A 17,836-nucleotide genomic window follows, 5' to 3' on the forward strand; every position below is an offset into this window, starting at 1 on the left:
GAGAAGGGCTAGCTGCAGATACCCCTGTTCTCTTTCTGCAGCCTAGTATTGCAAATTACCATCAATACCATACAAAAGCCATGTAGATATCTTCTTGTTTATCCAAGGGCTACTGCAATATAACATCCATATCACGTCGCCAGGGAACACGGGCCGTGTCTCCAAGGGAGAGCCAGAAGGATTCAACTGCTAGGTACTCCAACACCAGGGAAATCCATCTCACCAGACAAACAAAGCCAGACAAGCTCGAAGTACACCCCCTACCCCAGGAGATAGAAAAAGATACTCTGAGAAAGGAACCTCAGCTGTCCGCAAGATGTCATCCACATCCTCAACCACCTTCAAAGTCATAATCGTCGGCGGCTCGATCGCAGGCCTCACCCTCGCCCACTGCCTCACCAAGCTCCCAAACGTGGACTTTATCGTCCTGGAAAAGCGAGCGGAAATCGCCCCCCAGGAGGGCGCCTCAATCGGGATCTTGCCGCACGGCGGACGCATCCTCGACCAATTGGGCCTCTTTGACGAGATTGAGAGACATGTCGAGCCGCTGACTACAGCGCATGTAGCGTACCCGGATGGCTTTCGCCATACGAATCGGTCGCCGACGGTTATTCTTGAGCGGTTAGTCTCCCCGTACCTACTTCCTAACTGCCAATCTACCTAGTTTGTGGCTGTATTGCTTCTGGCGGAGTGTTCACTGATTCTGATTCTGAGGATGGAAGGTTTGGATTACCCCTTGCATTTCTGGAACGTCGCAGGCTGCTCGAGATTCTGTATACATCTCTACCGCCTACTTCACAAATTGTTGTTGGGAAAAGCGTTGTTGCTGTAGAGCAGGAGCATGATGGTCGGAACGGCACGACTGTCCGGACGGATGACGGCTCTATCTATCACGGCGACCTTGTTGTCGGAGCAGATGGCGTGCACAGTCGAGTACGTCGAGAGATGTGGCGTCTCGCTGAACTCCAGCAGCCGGGTCTCATCACAGAACGTGAGAAGAATGGTCTGTCCTTAAGTCTTGTTCTTTATTCTCTCAGGCGCAACTGCTAAACAGTGACAGCCATGAGCGTCGAGTACGCCTGCATCTTCGGCATCTCAGACTCCTTCCCGGATCTACTTCCAGGAGAGCAGGTCGCCAGTCTGCATGATGGCCAATCATTCCTCACATTCCCCGGCAAAGACGGCAGGGTGTTTTGGTTCTTCATGCGGAAGCTCGACAAGACATACACCTATAGCTCTGCACCGCGATGGTCAGCAGCGGATATCGAGAAAACCGCTGTGCAGTTTGCGGGCGATCATATCTGGAACGGGGTTTACTTCGGTGATCTCTGGAAATCAAGACAGGTTGTTGGGATCACAAACCTGGAAGAAGGCGTCTTCTCCACCTGGCACTACGGCCGTGTAGTCTGTATTGGTGACAGCATGCACAAGGTACGTAAGGCCCAAGTAACTCCACAAGATAGTACTTCTCCAGCTAACAGGTCGAAGATGGCACCAAACACAGGACAAGGCGCCAACTGCGCAATCGAAGACGCGGCCGCACTGGCCAATGCCATCAGCATGGCCATCAAGCACGACAACAATAACCAGCCATCCGACGCAACAATCCACTTGCTCCTCCAATCCGTCAATAAAGCCCGGCTGGCCCGGGTAAAGGGAATCTACCAATCCGCCCGTTTCGTCGTCCGTCTGCACGCGCGCCAAAGTCTCCCCCTGCGTCTTATCGGCCGGTATTACCTCCCGTATTCCGGAGATTTGCCGGCGGATACGGCGTCGAAGCTGTTAATAGGCGGGGAGAAATTGCGCTTCTTGGCCCCGTCGCTGAGGGCAAGGTCCGGGTCTTGGTGGGAAGGTGATCCCAGGAAGAGGAGCCGGGGCTGGAGCTATTTTGGCTTAGGGCTTATTCTGGCTGCAATAGGCTATTTGGTATTTTCCCCTAAGCTTTAGGCACGGGCCGGTTCCCCGCATGGTCCCGATTCCTGAAGAGGGAGCATCGTGCGCTTAGCATATTATAGTTAGTTGGAGCTACTGCAGGTGAGGTAACATTGCATCCTTCAATACCGGACCTGAGTCCGCGTCTTCACGATAAGCCAACAATCCAGTCAACGACCAGTAACCCAACTAAATTAACTAGCTAAATTAAAGACCAGAAAGGTCAATCTCCTCCCTCCTCCTGCGTACCCCAATAACACACCAGACATTAGCATACTGCGCCGCCCCATGCCAAATCACATCGGGCCTCTGGCCCTCCAGCAATTTCAAATCGTACTTCATCACCACATGCGCAATCAGCACTTTAGCCGTCGTCGCAGCGAAGAACCGCCCTGGACACGCATGCATCCCGTGTCCGAACCCGAGATGGTTGTTACTCGTGGACACCAGCTGCGTCCAGTTTTCCTGCCCCGGGTGCTGACGCAGTTTGAGGAATCTGTACCCGTCGAAGACACTGGGGTTTTCATGCACGGAGTCGGTCCACATGTTGTGGCAGGAAACTAGCGTGCGTGTGTTGGCGGGGACGGTGAGGCCGTCGCTGAATGTTACGGGGGAGGTGGTGGTGCGGACCATCGTGCCTGACCAATATCCATATTCATTAGAACGATGTCAGAACCAGTAGGCATAAAGGGGGAAAACTACCGATTGAAATCGGCTTCAGCCGCTGACTCTCCTTCAACACGCTGTCCATCAATTTCAGCTGATACAGCGCCGGCTTCACCCAGCCCTGCACCCCAATAACCTCAATGACCTCCCTGCGCAGATCCTCAACGAGCGCAGGCCGACTAGCCAGATTGAAGAGCGTCTGGCTGACAAGGTCAGATGTTGTATGGATAGACGCAAGCGAGACTTTCATCTGCAGCAGCGCCGCGTCGTAGATCGCGCCGTGGGCGGTTTCTTCCGCCCACTCGATCATATTGCCGTCGTCATCACTGTTCTCTTCTTCTTTCTTGGTTTCATTTTCGGCTATTCTCGCTCGTACGCGCTGCAGTCGCTCTTCGAGGACAGGGGTGATGATCCGCCTTGCCTCTTGCGCCTCGGCGCGGAGCTTCCGGCATAGCGGCAGGAACTTGGCTGCGAGGGGGCGCAGTGGGTGCGGCCAGACCTTGAGCGACTCGGCGGCTTCGAAGAACGTGACTGTGTGGTTGACGGTGATGCGGAGCCAGTCTGGGTTGTAGCAGAGCGGGGGGCCTTGGAAGACGCGCGAGGATTGTTTGGCGATTGTGCGGAGGACGCTTTGGTGGAGGGGGAGGGAGTGCCATTCTTCATCAGCATTAGTCTATACTCGCTCCAGGAGTACTCTCGAGCCCGGAAGTGATTCTGGTAAGGGGGTACCTGTATCATCACTCCAGTATTCCCTCAACCCATCAGCAGCTTCGTTCGAGATCGGCCTAACAAATTTGCCTATCCTTGCCATATTAGCCATCCATTACCACTCTCACACAGTCAAAGATTGAAGGAAATACCAACCAATAGCCCTCGTCAACTTATTCCGCACCGTCTCAACAAAAACCCGTTCCAGGACATGGTCATCCCGGAACATCTCAAACCCCTCAATCGTGCCGTGGAACATATCTTCATTATACCTCCCGATATCGAACCGTCTGTCATTGCGCACCTGCGGCGCGTACTTGGAATCCAGAATCAGCTCCACGTCTGTATCTGTCATGATGTAGAATGCGTTTGGGTGTTGCGCGAATGCGGCCTTAAAGAGCTCGCGCGCACTGCTCTGGAACCGTTTCCGGGCGTGGGTCCAAAGGAGCTCGGATGGGGCTCTGTCGTTGAATATTCTCGCGCCTTTGACGCGGAGGTAGGGGGAGAGGATTGTGAAGGCTGTCCATGTTAGGGCTGTTGCTATGGTGAGGGCGAGGAGAAGGGCGAGAGCGGTCACGATGTTGTTGTGGAGGAGGGATTGGAGCATGGTTTTGAAAAGGGCAGGTCCAGTCTTGCAGTCTCCTTCTAATTGACTCAGTGATCTTGTTCTTTAAAGATGTTCTGCCCTTGTACTGTACGTCGACAGCTGTACTTGTAGGCTGGGCTAGGACAGTGATACGTAAGGCCCTTGTATGAATAGTCTCTCGGTATAGTGTAATACTAGAAGGATTGGAATGAGGAATGGAATGCTTGTTGTATTTAACATGGTACTACTGCTGACAGCACTAACTACGTGCTGCAGGCGGCCTTCCTGGAACGTCTCCCGGGCTGCCCTTATCAAAAGGACATTAACCGACGGGTAACGGAGAGCATAGCCGCTGCGCCGGCTGAAACTACTCCGAGTAGGACGATACTAGCGTTTTGTAAATTCTAATACATTGCGTTCCGTGCTTGACTTGCGGTTCGGCCTGCCGCAGTGGACATTGTAGTAAAAGATTGAGCTGGGGAAAAGCCCTTTTTTGACTTAGATCCTACTTGATATATTTCTTCTTGCCCATGACCTTCCCAAGAGACAGGGCACGCATTGCCAACTGCCATAAACCCAACATGCCTACCTCAACCCCAACCACAATCCCATCTTTGATCATCTGCGGCTCGCAAACAATCCCCCCCACACCAGAAACCCTCAACCAGCTCGCTTCCTACTTAACACGAAGCCCAAAAAGCCCAGAGTTAACTCCACTCCTTGAGACAATCCGAGCTCTCCCCGAAACATGGGCTACATTAACAACAGTCGAGCCCCGTCTGCAGGCATTATCAGAGGCGCCGGTTCTCAGTTTACGAGAGTGGCTTTCACCCTCACCTTCGCATCCATCTTCGTCATTCTATCCTGATACTACGAGTAGCAGTGCCAGTGAGGGCCACGAAAACAGTTTTTCCAGCCTGACAATCCCGCCCACACTCCCGAATACCCTCCTCGCGCCGTTGACGGTGGTTATCCATATTGCGCAATATGTCCATTATTTAGAGGGTCTGAGTCGAGATCTTGATCTGGATGATGCACATGTTTATATTCAGAAGTCTCTCGCTGTCTCTTCCTCTGCTCAGAGCCCGGACACGACCTCAAAGATTCAAGGCCTCTGCATCGGCGTCATAAGTGCCACGGCGATAGAACACTCCTCAACAAGGGCAGAACTCGGACAGAATGCTGCGGCTGCTGTGAGACTTGCTATGTGTATCGGCGGCCTTGTCGATTCTACGAGAGCTCTGGCAATGAGTGATTCCAATTGCAGTCTTGAGTTCAGCTCCGATATGGTATGCTTTATTGCGCGTTGGGGTAGGGAAGTCGGTAAAGAAGATGTGGAGGCGATATTGGGTCGGTATCCTGAGGTAAGTTTACACAATTAGGGCTTGCGGGTGGGTACTGTGCTAAGCGGTAAACTCTCGCAGGCATATATATCAGTTCAACTAGACCAAAACAGCGTGACGATAACCGCACCAGACCGCAATACGCCGTCTCTATGGAGGGAATTGGAGAGCCAAGGCGTGAGAGTAGCGGATATCCCAGTGCGAGGGGGGTATCATAGCTCGAACAACGAGCAGCTTCTGCAGAGTCTGTTAAAACTATGTTCTTCCGACTCTACGAGCCCATTTTGGGTTTCCTGGGGGCCTGAGAAGCTGGAGAGATGTCTACGATCGATCCTCACCGAGCAGGCGAGCTGGTTCTCCGATATGTCGAAAATGGTCAGTTCACTTCCGCAGGATTCGACGGTCACGGTTCTGGAACTCGGTCTTGTGAGCTGCTTCCCGCCATCGCTCGCTGTGCTGCCTCGTTATCGGATTGGGCGTGGATCTCTACCTCCGCCTGCTCCTCAGACTCAGAGCCAGGATCAGGATCAGGATCAGGATCAGGATTACTATAACTACCCAGAAGCCTCGGTGGCTATTGTAGGCGCAGCCTGCAAATACCCAGGCGCCAGCAGCCTAGACCAGCTATGGACACTCATTTCAACGGGCCAAGTGATGTTCAATAAAGCTCCCCCTGGCAGATTCAACGAGACAGTGGCAGGAAACTTCATTCCTGACGCTGACCAGTTTGATTGCGGACTCTTTGGCATCTCTCCGCGAGAAGCAACATATATGGATCCACAGCAACGCATTGCTCTGCAAGTTGCATACCAAGCAGTCGAGTCGAGTGGGTATTTCGCGAGCCCTAACCCAGAGCTCGATGTAGGCTGTTACGTCGGGGTTGGAAGCTCTGATTACGAGCACACTGTGAACTCAAACACACCCACCGCGTACTCCTTTACAGGGACCTCGCGGGCGTTCGTCAGTGGACGCATAAGCCACTTCTTCAGTTGGGCAGGGCCATCTCTGACCTTCGACACGGCGTGTTCTTCGTCCGCGACGGCAATCCATCAAGCGTGTAACGGTCTTGCGATAGGGGATTGCTCTGTTGCACTGGCCGGTGGGATCCATATCATGGCGAGTCTCCCTGCAGATCGGAATATTGCTGCTGCAGGCATGACGAACTCGACTGGGCCTTGCCGCCCGTTTGATGCAGATGCGACGGGCTACTCTCGTGGCGAGGGCTGTGGGTTTCTCGTGCTGAAGCGTCTCTCGGCTGCGCGTGCTGCTGGAGATCACATTCTCGGCGTGATTGCTGCGACAGCGATGAATCAGTCTAGTGGGGGCAGCTCCATTACTGTTCCTGTCTCCCGGTCCCAGAGTGATTCGTATCGTCGGGCTTTGGCTCGGGCTGCTATGAGCGCAGCGGATGTTTCCTACGTTGAGGCCCATGGGACGGGCACACGGCGCGGAGACCCGGTTGAGTATCAAAGTATTCGGGAGGTATTTGGTAGAGCGCAAAAGATGCACATCGGCTCTATAAAGGCTAATATCGGGCACACAGAGGGTGCGTCGGGAGTAGCTGGGGTGCTGAAGGTCTTGATGATGCTTAGACATGGTCAGATCCCACCGCAGGCGAACTTTGCCAGATTGAACCCTGCAATCCCAGCGCTGGAGCATGAGGATCAGCTGGTGATCTCTACCCGGCTGCAGAAGTGGGATAGAAAGTTTCGTGCAGCATGCGTCAATAACTATGGGGCCGCTGGTAGCAATACTGCTATTATCATCTGCCAACCTCCTCGTATCGTCAAGGGTGAACTCACTGGTCGCGTTGAGCCAAGCCGCTACCCTTTCCTCATATCCGCGCAGTCACCGGTTAGTTTGAGGAGATACTGTGCTGCCCTGGCTCAGTATGTCGAGGATAAGTCACCCTCACTCGCTGAGATTGCCTCCCTTGTTGCGCGGCAGCAGAGTCGCAGTCTTCGCCACCGTGTAGGCTTCAGTGCAGCCTCTGTGCCAGAGCTACAAGACCACCTGAGGCGTAACGCGCAAACCGAAGACGCATTTCTGGTCTTGCCGGGAAGACAGGCAAAGCCCATCGTCTTTCTTTTCGGCGGGCAGACCGGCTCAATACTACACTTCAGCAAGGCAGTGTACGATGCGAGTTATTCTGTCCGCCAGCACGTGGACAAGTGCGATACCCTTATCCAACATATGGGACTGTCAGGTCTATTCCCTGACATTTTCAGCCAAGATCCCATCAATGACATAGTGATGCTTCACTGCTGCCTGTTTTCCATCCAGTATGCCTGCGCAGCAGCCTGGCTTGACGCAGGGCTGTCAGTTCACAGGGTAATCGGGCATAGCTTCGGACAACTAACTGCGATGTGCATCTCAGGTATTATTACTCTCGAAGATGCACTGCGACTTGTTGTGGGACGAGCAGAGCTAATAAGGGATTACTGGGGAGACGAGAAGGGGTGTATGCTATCCATCGAGATCGACAGAGAAGGCGCACAAACCCTCGCGCAGTCAGAGCCAGGAATAGAAATAGCCTGCTACAACGGACCAACCAACCATGTTCTTGTGGGCAGCGAGAGGGCTGTCGCGAATGTGGAAAAAAGGGCATTATCATCTTCACTGCGCACCCGGAGACTCAACACCACTCACGGCTTCCATTCTCGCCTCATCGACCCTCTTATGTCTAAGTACTTGGACCTTGTCAGGACTATTTCTTTCAAAGACCCCGTGATTGCCATTGAGACCTGCTCTAAGACAAACTCCTGGAAGACATTCACCGCAGAGCTGGTAGCCGAGCATTCCCGCAGCCCAGTCTACTTTTGCGACGCGGTGCAGCGCATAGAACAAGATCTTGGACCATGTCTCTGGCTAGAGGCTGGTGTAGGCTCGGGCGCAGTTATGCTGGCGAGACAGTCGTTACGCAGTAAGTCAAACTCGCTTTGCGGCCTTCAGATGGGGTCTTCGAATGGAAGGAATCCGTTGGACTCGATTGTAGATGCTACTCTGGAGCTATGGAATCAGGGAACCTCTGTCCAGAGTTGGATCTACCATACCAAAAGTCAAACCCAGTCCAAAGATCTGGTGGGCTTGCCGGGTTACCAGTTCAATACGGCTTCGCACTGGCTTACCTGTGCTGAGCCGGAGGTAGGAAAGGGCTTTTCATCCGACGGTGGCGAGTTGGTTTCTCTAGCATCTCTGTCGCATCCAGAGCCTCGTATTTGCAGATTTGAGCTTGACCAGGAAAATCAATACATTGCGCATATCCTAGCAGGGCGCAAGGTTCTGGGAGGATCTCTCTGGCCGCTTGCCCTGTACATGGAACTAGCTGCTCAAGCTGTCGCTCTCCTGACACCTAGTATCCCACCAGCCTTTCGGTCTATACGGCTCCTCGGGCTCAAGATCACAACACCACTCGGCGGTAGGCCAGTTGACGGCCTCTGCCTGCGCTTGGAGCAGATCGAGATGCGGGCGTGGAAATTCTCCCTCGAGAGAGATTGTACTCAGCATGCCTTGGGGACCGTTTTCATTGACAATGAGCGTATTAGCACTGGACAGACGATGGATCGCCTAGACTCTGTCTATTACGCTCTGAAAGAAACTACTGCTCGAACCATATTCTCCGGGTCTGGAAATATAGCCTACAAACGGCTCGAAAAGGTCGCAGAGTACAAGCCTGCATACCGCGGCATTGAGTCAATCCGCGTGAACGACCACGCAGCCATTGCCAGTGTTTATCTTCCGACAGCGGCTGAGGCTGAGAAGTACTCCGGCACGACAAGCTGTAACCCGATTCTGCTCGACCAGTTCCTTGCGATTGTTGAGATCCACGCGTTGAGTCGGGAGGACTGTAAAAGCTCTGAAGTTTTTGCCTGTTCCGGCCTGGAGGAAGCGTCTATTCTCACAACCTCGAGAGGAGCAGGACAGTCTCGAAGGTGGTCAGTGTATGTCAGGCAATCATCCGAGCAAGGCCGAGAAATTATCTACGATATCTTTGTTTTCGAAGGCCAGGACCATAATCAGCTAGAGGATCAAGACAAGGAACGCCCTATTCTAGCCCTACTCGGCGTCAGGTTTCTCAGGACCTCAACTCATGCCCTTAAAGAGATCGTTGCGCGAGCCAACTCCGCGCCAGCGCCAGCATCTCCTCGCATACCTACCACTCCATTACGACTCGAAGAAGGGGAAGAACGTACCGCGACTATCTGGTCAGCAGTGGCTGATTTACTGCACGAGCTCACAAACTATCCCCCAGAGAGCATATCCCCACGATCAGTCCTAGCAGATCTAGGAATGGACTCTTTAGCCATGATGGAGTTTGATGCCAGAATCAGGGATGTATTCAACGTGCATAGTCCCGGACTCGTGCAGCTAGACCGTGCCATCGAGACGATCTGCGATAGAATCACCGTTGCACAGACAGGCTCTCCCTTCACGTCGACCTCTTTCTCCTCCCAGTTTACGCTTACCCCTTCAGAATCAAACTCAAGCTCTGGCTCCGGCTCGGCTTTATCGTCCTTTGAAAGCGACAGCGAAACCCAAACTCAAGCCACCGAAGTAAACCTCAGCGCATCCACATCCCCATCAACATTGGCGTCCATCCTCGCAAAAATAACCAAAACCGTATCCGCCCACCTGAAACCCGGCGAAAGGGTCCATGCCAGCTCACACCTTCACAGCCTGGGTCTCGACTCGCTCGCTACCTTGGAGCTCCAGTCTGACCTGCAAAGACTCTTCGGGTTAAAGATTAACCTGATGCAGCTCGATGAAAGCACAACAATCGGCGACTTGCACGCGATGGTTCTGCGCAGGCGGGTATCATCATAGTAGTTAGGTCCATATACTGCCTTATATTTAGAAAAGAGACATAGCCAGTACAGTGATCGAATCATCCCGAAGAAGAAATCCCGCAATTCTGAATTTAAATATTACCGTAGATCAGCACTGGGCTATGACTCCTTCTCCCCTTGGGATCATGTCTACAGGCCGGGAAGGGGGGAACCACTCGGCGATTTAGAATCCATCTGTGCTTTGTCCTCAACCTTCCACTGTATTGACTGCGGATAATCACCGCGTAGAAAGTACAGTACTCTTGGAGCTGGAGAGGTTAACCGAGCGGCGATGTGCACGGGCCTAGTTGAAGTTATTGCATGGTCTTCATTTTGAGAAGAATGTGCCGAGGCAAACCTAATGTTTCGGCCGAAGGATTAGGGGAAGTAAACCCTTCGATACGTCATATCGGATACGTCGGTTGTGCTCGAGGTTTATATCATTTAAAAAAAAAAAATGGCGTAGTGCCTGAGGGCGTACCATGGTAGGTAACGGTACATAGACTGCTTGGTAGGGATATCATCATGAATGCTTTTTTTTTTATTTGAACTCTAAGATTATAGACTGCTATAAGCACCTAATAAATGCTCAAATAGGGCGCTTGGTCTAGTGGTATGACGCCTCATTTGCATTGAGGAGGTCCGGGGTTCAATTCCCCGAGTGTCCAACTATTTCTTCGGGTCATCTCGAAGACTTTTTTAGTTTTTATCTTCGTTAAGGGATTTACAAGATGTGAGAGAAGCCATATTTGCATGTCTTAGGACTCCTCCTTTTTTGAGCAGGATACAAGCCGCCGGCAGGATACAAGCCGCCAAATAGGTTAAGCAGTAGAATATCCATTTCGTGCTTTACACCACAATCAAGGTAGCATTGAAAGAATTGCCTGGTTCAGGTACTGGTAGATTCCATTCTGTATCCAGGTATGACTTCTGGTTGTGCCAGATCATACCGGTCAGTGAAACCTATACTGAAATATATTTTGACGTGAAACACCATTGTCCAATATGATGAATGACCTCCCCGGATTATACCCCCGGATGAGGCACAATATGATCCTAGCAGAAATACTAGGTGCCTAGTGAGCAAGCTTAATCGATCTGGGATGGCACGTGTAGTATGAGATCATCGAGATGATGTAGGGAGAATAATCCGGAGACAACAGTCGCAGGACTGGATGACCGACCCGCATACGTACTCATCTGAATAACAAGCGATAATAATAATAGCCGAAAGACGTCAGATGGCTTGGGTTCTGATGTTGTTGATCAGCGCCGTTTTGTGATGTCATTGCCGTTATTGCTTAAATATCCGCCCCATACCAGTTCAGTTAAGCAGGATCCAACTATTCACCTCTAACCCGTTACCTATACTATATACTATACCACCGTCTACTCCTCCAAAATGCCGGCCATCTACGAGCGCATCGAACAAGACCTCATCGCGCAGGAACGTACATTGTGGACGACCCTGACCTCGGCCGATCCACCACCGGAACTCGAGCGGCTGTCCCACCCGGAAGCCATCTACCTCTTCCCCAAGAAAGACATCACCACCGTCGAACAGCTCCCCGAGACCTTCAAGGAGCCTTTCCACCATTTCGACTCGTACGATTTGCAGGATGTCCGTGTCATTGTGATTGATCTCATGGCCGGCACAATCACCTACCGGATCCGAGCGACTCACGGCAAGAAGCAATATCTGGCGACAGGCGCAACGACTTGGGGGCAGGGCTCGGACGGAGAGTGGCGCATCATCTCGCACCAGCAGACTCTCCAATAGACGGATCACTTTATGATTTATGTGTGATGAGCTTGATTGATGTGATGTATCTACTTTTGGGCGGATGGAGCGTGCTCGGCTGAAACCTACGGCCGCTAATTTTTTTGACACCGAGAAATCTCCACCATCTACCGACGCTAGCTGTTAGCTCTTTTAATCCTCTTTGCCTCAATTAATTTCTTCAATCCTTCAACTATTCTAAACTTCTTCAGTATGGTAGATCATGCATATCTCCAAAGATCCTAGCGAGTCAGACACCTGGCAGAGCTATGTGCTTCCGCTGTCCATCCCCGACCCCTCCACCCGCACCCGCAAGATCCTCATAGTAGGCGCGGGCATTGCCGGTATAGCGAGTGCTCTGGCTCTGTCCCACGAGCTCAAACCCCACGAACCGAACCTTCAGATCACCCTCTTCGAGCGTCATGATGTCCTTTCCACCTCGGGCGGGGCCATCAACCTCACTCCCGTTGCTCAACGACACCTCGACCGCTTAGGCGTCCTCTCCGAACTCGACCGCCATGGTGCCGACGGAGGTGCGGATGTCGACGCCATTGAGCTCTTTTCCAGTCGATCTGGTCGCTCTCTCGGCTCTATTGACTTCACCGACGGGAATGGCAATGGAGTGAACGGATACAAAGGTCGTCGAGTGATGCGGATAGTCCTCTCCCTCGCCATGCTGGCCGTGATCGAGCGCCACCCCAACATCCGCATCGTCTACGGCAAGAAGCTCACCCACGTCACCGAAGACCACAACGAGCAGACAATCCTTCACTTTGAAGACAACACCTCTGCAGCTGGTGATTTGGTCCTGGGCTGCGATGGCGTCCACTCCGCCCTCCGAACACAATTCGTCGACCCCAGCCGTCCCTCCGAATACACCGGCCTATCCTTCATCCAAACCACCGTTGATACCCCTCCCCCTCCCCCTCCATCCTCGAACCGAACCAGCTTCAGCCGCCCCAGCACCAGCACCAGCGGCAGCACACACTCCTCCACCCGAAGCCGAAGCACAAACACCCCTTCAAACCCACCTCCCAGCATAAGCACCCACCACTCCCAGACTTCCACGCCGACCATCTCCTCCGACACACAATCCCAAACAACCATGCACACCCCACCCTTCAGAACCACAGGCCTTGCCCTCTCCCGCCACGGAGACCTACTCGGCAGCTACTGCGACCGCAACCACAACACCCTCTTCCTCGCCGCGATCCTCCAAGTCAACGAATCCCTCCTCCCGCGCTTCCGCTTCGACAACCCCGACCCCTCCCACCGCACAGCCATCCACGCCGCCCTCCAAAACGAAATGCGCGCCCGCTTCCACAATGCCGGCCATCCGTGGATCCGGGACGTCGCCAACCTCAAGACCAATTGGCTTTTGTATCCTGTATACCAGGTTAAACCCGGCGGGAAGTGGTGGAAGGGTCGTGTCATCCTTCTTGGAGACGCAGCACACGCAGTACGTCATCGACAACATACCTCTTTACCCTTGTTCTGCAGATGAACAACTCTAACATGACTGAATAGATGCCTCCCCGCGATGAATCCGCCGCGTACGCCCTCGACGACAGTATAATGTTCGCGCGCATCCTCGCACACAACCGCGACTCCGCGCTCTCCACAATCTTCTCAAAATACGAATCTCTGCGCCGCGCTCCCGTCGAAGAGGCCTTTTCCGCGGCAGGCCGGCTATGGGCTAGTCATCGCGACATGGGATCGCTGGAGGGCCGGTGGAAAGAGTGGACTATGCCGTGGGTTCTGTGGAAAGGGAAGCATGGCAGAGAGAAGGCGTGGCGGTTTGATGCTTATGATGTTTGAGTCCTCCACTAAATCCTCAGGTCTGCTTCTGAGAGAATGGGTGAGTGAGTGATAAAAGGTCGCAAGGCAATGCGACTGTTGGACGTTATAAAAAGACCTAGACGGGCTCTGGGCGGATCGAGCGGATCGACCACATTACTTCTATTTCCTTTTGTTTTGTTGCATTGCGCTGCGCTGCGTTGTCTGGACTGATTTGGTCTCAATGAATGCTTGGGTCGCCAGCGAGATGGATAGATGGATTGGCTGGATAGTTCACTACAGTGGTTTCGGGATCTGAAGTTAGCTTGGTTTTGCATACGTACACGAGATATAGCATGGCATAGCATAGCATAGCATGGAGACAACTTAGGGGTACACAGAACTACTTGATGGATATAATAACTAAGGGCAGAAATGAAAGAGAATATACTCACTAAATTCATTGTTCACTTCTCTAATCCCTTACATAGTATATAACTCACACCCGCAGGCTCATTCTTTATCCCTCGGCTAAAGTTGACGTTAACTATAGATCGAAGATGCACCAAAAAAAAAATATGTCTGTGCTCCGATCCCCGCCCAAGCCATCTTCGAGTCATGCCCTGCGCCCGTCCACTGCTGCTCTCTTTCGAACCTGAACCTGAACCTAACTGAAGGGCAACCGTGTAACTCTAACCTTACCCCCTCCACCCTCTCCACTCTCGACAGAAGCCTCACCCCCTCCCTTTCATCTCTCGGAACCCAAGTGCAAGTGCAAGTTCAAATACAATACAAGTCCATAGACAGTCCCATGCACCAAACAATCCCCTACGCGCGTCTCGCCAGCCAGATCCCGTAATAGTACAATATAATATGCAGCGTATCGGAAATACATTATTGGCTTGGCGGCCTGGGGGAAGGCTTTGGAGTCTGGAGAGCAGAATGGGTGAGTTGAGTTGAGTCTGGAGTTTATGGTTCATTAACCTGTACTTTCTCTCCGGGCGTGAGCGAGGCACTCTCTGTGTGGTAGAAAGTTCAATATAGTGACAGGCGATGTGACATTGACAAACAGAAACCAGAACTAGCTAGATCCTATCCTATCCTATACACAAAGACGACCAGGTGTTTTGATTTTTCTCACTCCCAGACTTCACCTATTATACAAGACAAGAGGAAATCAAGAGAGCGGGGCTGATAAAAAGGGGCTGTTTAAAAAACAAGAGTCTGTCCAGCAGTACCCACAACAGCAGCCTGGACGTTCTCCGGGCCAAGAGCCTCGTACTCGTAGTCAACGGAAGTCAGAGAACCCTCAGGGGCATCGACCTTGGCGTCGCCGAAGTCGTTGTTGCGCTCGACGGCGTAGCCGTTATCGGTGGAGTAGAGGGCCTTCTTGCCGTCGACCCAGACGTTGGACTCGACGAGGAGCTGGGCGCCCTTGCGAGTGTTGATGCCGTCGGAGACGTTCTCGTAGTAGTTGTTGTAGAGATGGCCGGTGCCGAAGCGGAAGGAGGGGCCGCGGGAGTTGAGGTTCAGCCAGAAGTTGTTGGCGTAGGTGATGTGAAGCTTGCCGGAGTCTTCGTCTTCGTTGCTGTTGGAGTGGCCAACGAGCGAGGCCTTCCAGTGGTCGTGGATGAAGGTGTTGGAGACGGTGATGAAGTCGGACGCGCGCTTGAACTGTTTGTTTGTTAGTATTGAGCATCCGGTGGCTTCAGGAGGGGAGCCTTACGTCAAGGAGACCATCGTAATAGTCCTTGTCGTGGTCACGGTTGGAGGAGACGTCGACGTGGTCGATCCAAATGTTGGTGGAGTACTCTGTTCGAGTTAGTTTAGCTTGTACTGCTTCAAAGATACTATGGCAGACGTACCAGCGCCGATGGCGTCTCCGTTGTCGGCCTTGACGTTCTTCACACCGAGGTTACGGATGATGACGTTCTCGACCTTCTTGAGGACAAGACCGAACCCGTCGAGGACAGCAGTGGCATCTTTACCGATGATGCTGGTGTTGCTGCCAACCTTGACCTGGTCGGCCTCCTGGGTGATGGGGCCGTCGACGATAATGATCTTGGGCTCATCACCCTTGGCGGCAGCGGTGAATTCAGCGTAGGAAGAGACAGTGGTGGTGGCACCGCCGGCACCGCCGGTAGTACCTCCGTTCAAGCTAGCGTAGCCAAAGGCGACCTGCCGAGTCAGTAAAGTTCATCTCCAGATGGCAAGTTCACGTACATCGTCGATGGCGGCACGCTTCTGGACGGTGGGAGTCGGAGCTGCAAGGGCCGGCCCGAGGCAGCTGACGACGGCGAGGAGGTACTTGATGGCAGTCATGTTGGACAGAAACTTGAAAGAATGTAGAAAAGAAAGTGCAGAAAAGAGTGTATAACAAATGATGGACAGGCTCGCTGTTGAGGAACGAAAGACCCGGCGTGGGAACGGGTGTTTATATAGTTCTTCCACGCTCCATCTCACTCCACCGGAGCCCTCACAAGTCCATGACTGAAACGGTTAACGCCTCGACCTCCTGAGTGTGGATACGGAAAGTTCACGGTGACGGCGCTGTGCCGGGACCTTGATAGATTGGTACCTGTCGCAGGTAGACTGCGGTTCGTAAAGGTGTAAACGCCGGAACATGCCAAGGGTCCACGAATAGAGCTGGAGTCTCTGGAGAGAGTCAGAGTGAAGCTAAGGGCGATATTAAATTGATTAAGGTGAGACCGGAGAAATTCCGTAAATGAAGGTAGCTCGTTTCAGGTCGCTTTGCCAAGAAATCAGGAGATGCAGCGGAGTTCTTCACGCCTGACGCCATGACATCGCTTACCAAGTGACGAGCAATAATGCCATCCGACAGGCGGATTATTCCATCGCCCAGATCATCGCTCTCACTTGGGCGACAGAGCTTCGTCTCGAACACGGCGATCGGCCTCTATCTTCGTTGTAGCGGACGGAACTGTTCACTCGGCATCAGCCTTATAGGACTTGGAAGGAGCAGAAAGATCGACAGAAAGAAATATCCCATTGATCCCAATCTCGCGTCATGAGTGATGCGATTCTCAACAGGAAGGTCGTCGTGAATTAATCTATCGCTTATTGTTTGTGCGCTTGGTTGAGGGGATTGGGAGGACTGCTGAAGAGGGGTAGAATTCTCGATATTGGAGGAGTCTGCATCCACAGTCTCCGAATATGAGAAAGAATGGTGCGAGATTGTTTCACCCACGAGTCAGTCACAATTCCACCCCAGAGCTATTTGATACCCCCGGTGTTGGCAATATCCATCGCTTCCGGCGATAACCCACGGCTTAGTCGGACATTCTGTTCATCCCGACGACTGTACCATGGCGTCAAAAAAACCCTGTGTCTTTGGTAAAGCTCTTTTGATACGGCCTCTCAACAGTGTGTGAGGGCTGGATAGATTATAGCACTTTCAACCTCACTCGGGGCAGCCAGTTCGCAAAGGTCAATGCCTATTGCGCCACAGGCCATCTGTATGCAGGAGGCTGACAGGAACAAAAGTGCCCCGGTAAAGTGCCCCTGCCCCTGGTCCAGACTTTGGTCCCCCACTCTCACTTAAGGCTCTCAAGTTCCAACGCCCATACCCAGCACTAAGGGCTCGGCAGCGACGCTTAGGCTATTTTCGGTAGGAGGAGGATGTGTCGATGACTCGATAGTCGACAGTTACTGGTTCCATGCTCCAGAAGGTCCTCTGTACGCACTTGGGCAGGTTGGCATGGCTTTGTCATATTGCGACCTGGAGGAATAACAAGCCAGGGAGTCGAACCGAGTCTGACGGTGGAGAAAAGGACATACCTGGTGGTCATGTAGCGTAAATCAAATTGTGCAGCGCATGCTACCCATCAGTCATGGACTAACCGATTGATTAATCTGACATGGAGTGTTGGAGGTCGGGGGCAGAGCGTTTGTAAAAACAGAGAGAACGAACAGGAGTCAGCTGATGGATCGATGGAGGGTTCTTTCGCTTCAGCATTCAGCTGTCTCCTCAACGCACATTCGTCTCACAATGCTTACCTTCGCATTTCATTTTCCAGTTCTATAGTTCCAAAGGTAACTGCGGCTGGGACTCTTGTCATGCCCAGAAGATGCCTCGCATCTCTCAATCCTTGCGAGTCTCCGGCGATTCTGCCTCTCTCAAACGATCATCATGCCAGTGCAGTCCTTGCTTGAACATAGCGAGAGAATTGATTCAAAGCCCGGGATCAGGATCACTATA

At 52.6% G+C, this 17,836-nt stretch overlaps 6 protein-coding genes and 1 non-coding gene across 7 annotated transcripts; 5 read left to right on the top strand and 2 right to left on the bottom strand.

The window, feature by feature from the left end:
* Positions 1-316: 316 nt before the first annotated feature.
* Positions 317-1,940, top strand: BJY04DRAFT_206077 (FAD-dependent monooxygenase spyC; the record flags this gene model as incomplete). Its single annotated transcript, XM_073713672.1, has 5 exons — positions 317-621; positions 723-1,003; positions 1,061-1,431; positions 1,489-1,781; positions 1,919-1,940. 5 exons carry the CDS (start codon positions 317-319, stop codon positions 1,938-1,940), a joined length of 1,272 nt encoding a protein of 423 aa, XP_073574089.1.
* Positions 1,941-2,139: 199 nt separating this feature from the next.
* Positions 2,140-3,987, bottom strand: BJY04DRAFT_226041 (cytochrome P450; the record flags this gene model as incomplete). Its single annotated transcript, XM_073718323.1, has 4 exons — positions 3,463-3,987; positions 3,328-3,396; positions 2,635-3,255; positions 2,140-2,570 (listed from the first exon to the last, which is right to left on the bottom strand). Exons 1-4 carry the CDS (start codon positions 3,911-3,913, stop codon positions 2,140-2,142), a joined length of 1,572 nt encoding a protein of 523 aa, XP_073574090.1. The 5' UTR covers positions 3,914-3,987.
* Positions 3,988-4,473: 486 nt separating this feature from the next.
* BJY04DRAFT_215705 (non-reducing polyketide synthase spyA) lies at positions 4,474-10,059 on the top strand (the record flags this gene model as incomplete). The annotated part of the gene is made up of 2 exons (XM_073715540.1): positions 4,474-5,256; positions 5,317-10,059. The coding sequence occupies 2 exons, from the start codon at positions 4,474-4,476 to the stop codon at positions 10,057-10,059; spliced, it is 5,526 nt and encodes a 1,841-aa protein (XP_073574091.1).
* Positions 10,060-10,657: 598 nt separating this feature from the next.
* BJY04DRAFT_t36 lies at positions 10,658-10,729 on the top strand. Its single transcript has one exon. It is a non-coding gene; the product is annotated as a tRNA-Ala (tRNA).
* A 489-nt stretch (positions 10,730-11,218) lies between these two features.
* On the top strand, positions 11,219-12,034 carry BJY04DRAFT_183276 (nuclear transport factor 2 family protein). Its single transcript, XM_073710436.1, has one exon. It carries the CDS (start codon positions 11,464-11,466, stop codon positions 11,839-11,841), a length of 378 nt encoding a protein of 125 aa, XP_073574092.1. The 5' UTR covers positions 11,219-11,463; the 3' UTR covers positions 11,842-12,034.
* A 10-nt stretch (positions 12,035-12,044) lies between these two features.
* On the top strand, positions 12,045-14,050 carry BJY04DRAFT_183278 (FAD-dependent oxidoreductase). Its single transcript, XM_073710437.1, has 2 exons — positions 12,045-13,300; positions 13,369-14,050. Exons 1-2 carry the CDS (start codon positions 12,065-12,067, stop codon positions 13,657-13,659), a joined length of 1,527 nt encoding a protein of 508 aa, XP_073574093.1. The 5' UTR covers positions 12,045-12,064; the 3' UTR covers positions 13,660-14,050.
* Positions 14,051-14,651: 601 nt separating this feature from the next.
* BJY04DRAFT_16872 (pectate lyase family protein) lies at positions 14,652-16,324 on the bottom strand. Its single transcript, XM_073709175.1, has 4 exons — positions 15,841-16,324; positions 15,483-15,795; positions 15,344-15,429; positions 14,652-15,291 (listed from the first exon to the last, which is right to left on the bottom strand). The coding sequence occupies exons 1-4, from the start codon at positions 15,937-15,939 to the stop codon at positions 14,827-14,829; spliced, it is 963 nt and encodes a 320-aa protein (XP_073574094.1). The 5' UTR covers positions 15,940-16,324; the 3' UTR covers positions 14,652-14,826.
* Between the last annotated feature and the right edge of the window lie 1,512 nt (positions 16,325-17,836).

The sequence above is a fragment of the Aspergillus karnatakaensis genome, assembly GCF_047715665.1.
Source record: "Aspergillus karnatakaensis strain CBS 102800 unplaced genomic scaffold BJY04scaffold_11, whole genome shotgun sequence".
Taxonomy (NCBI): Eukaryota; Fungi; Ascomycota; class Eurotiomycetes; order Eurotiales; family Aspergillaceae; genus Aspergillus; species Aspergillus karnatakaensis.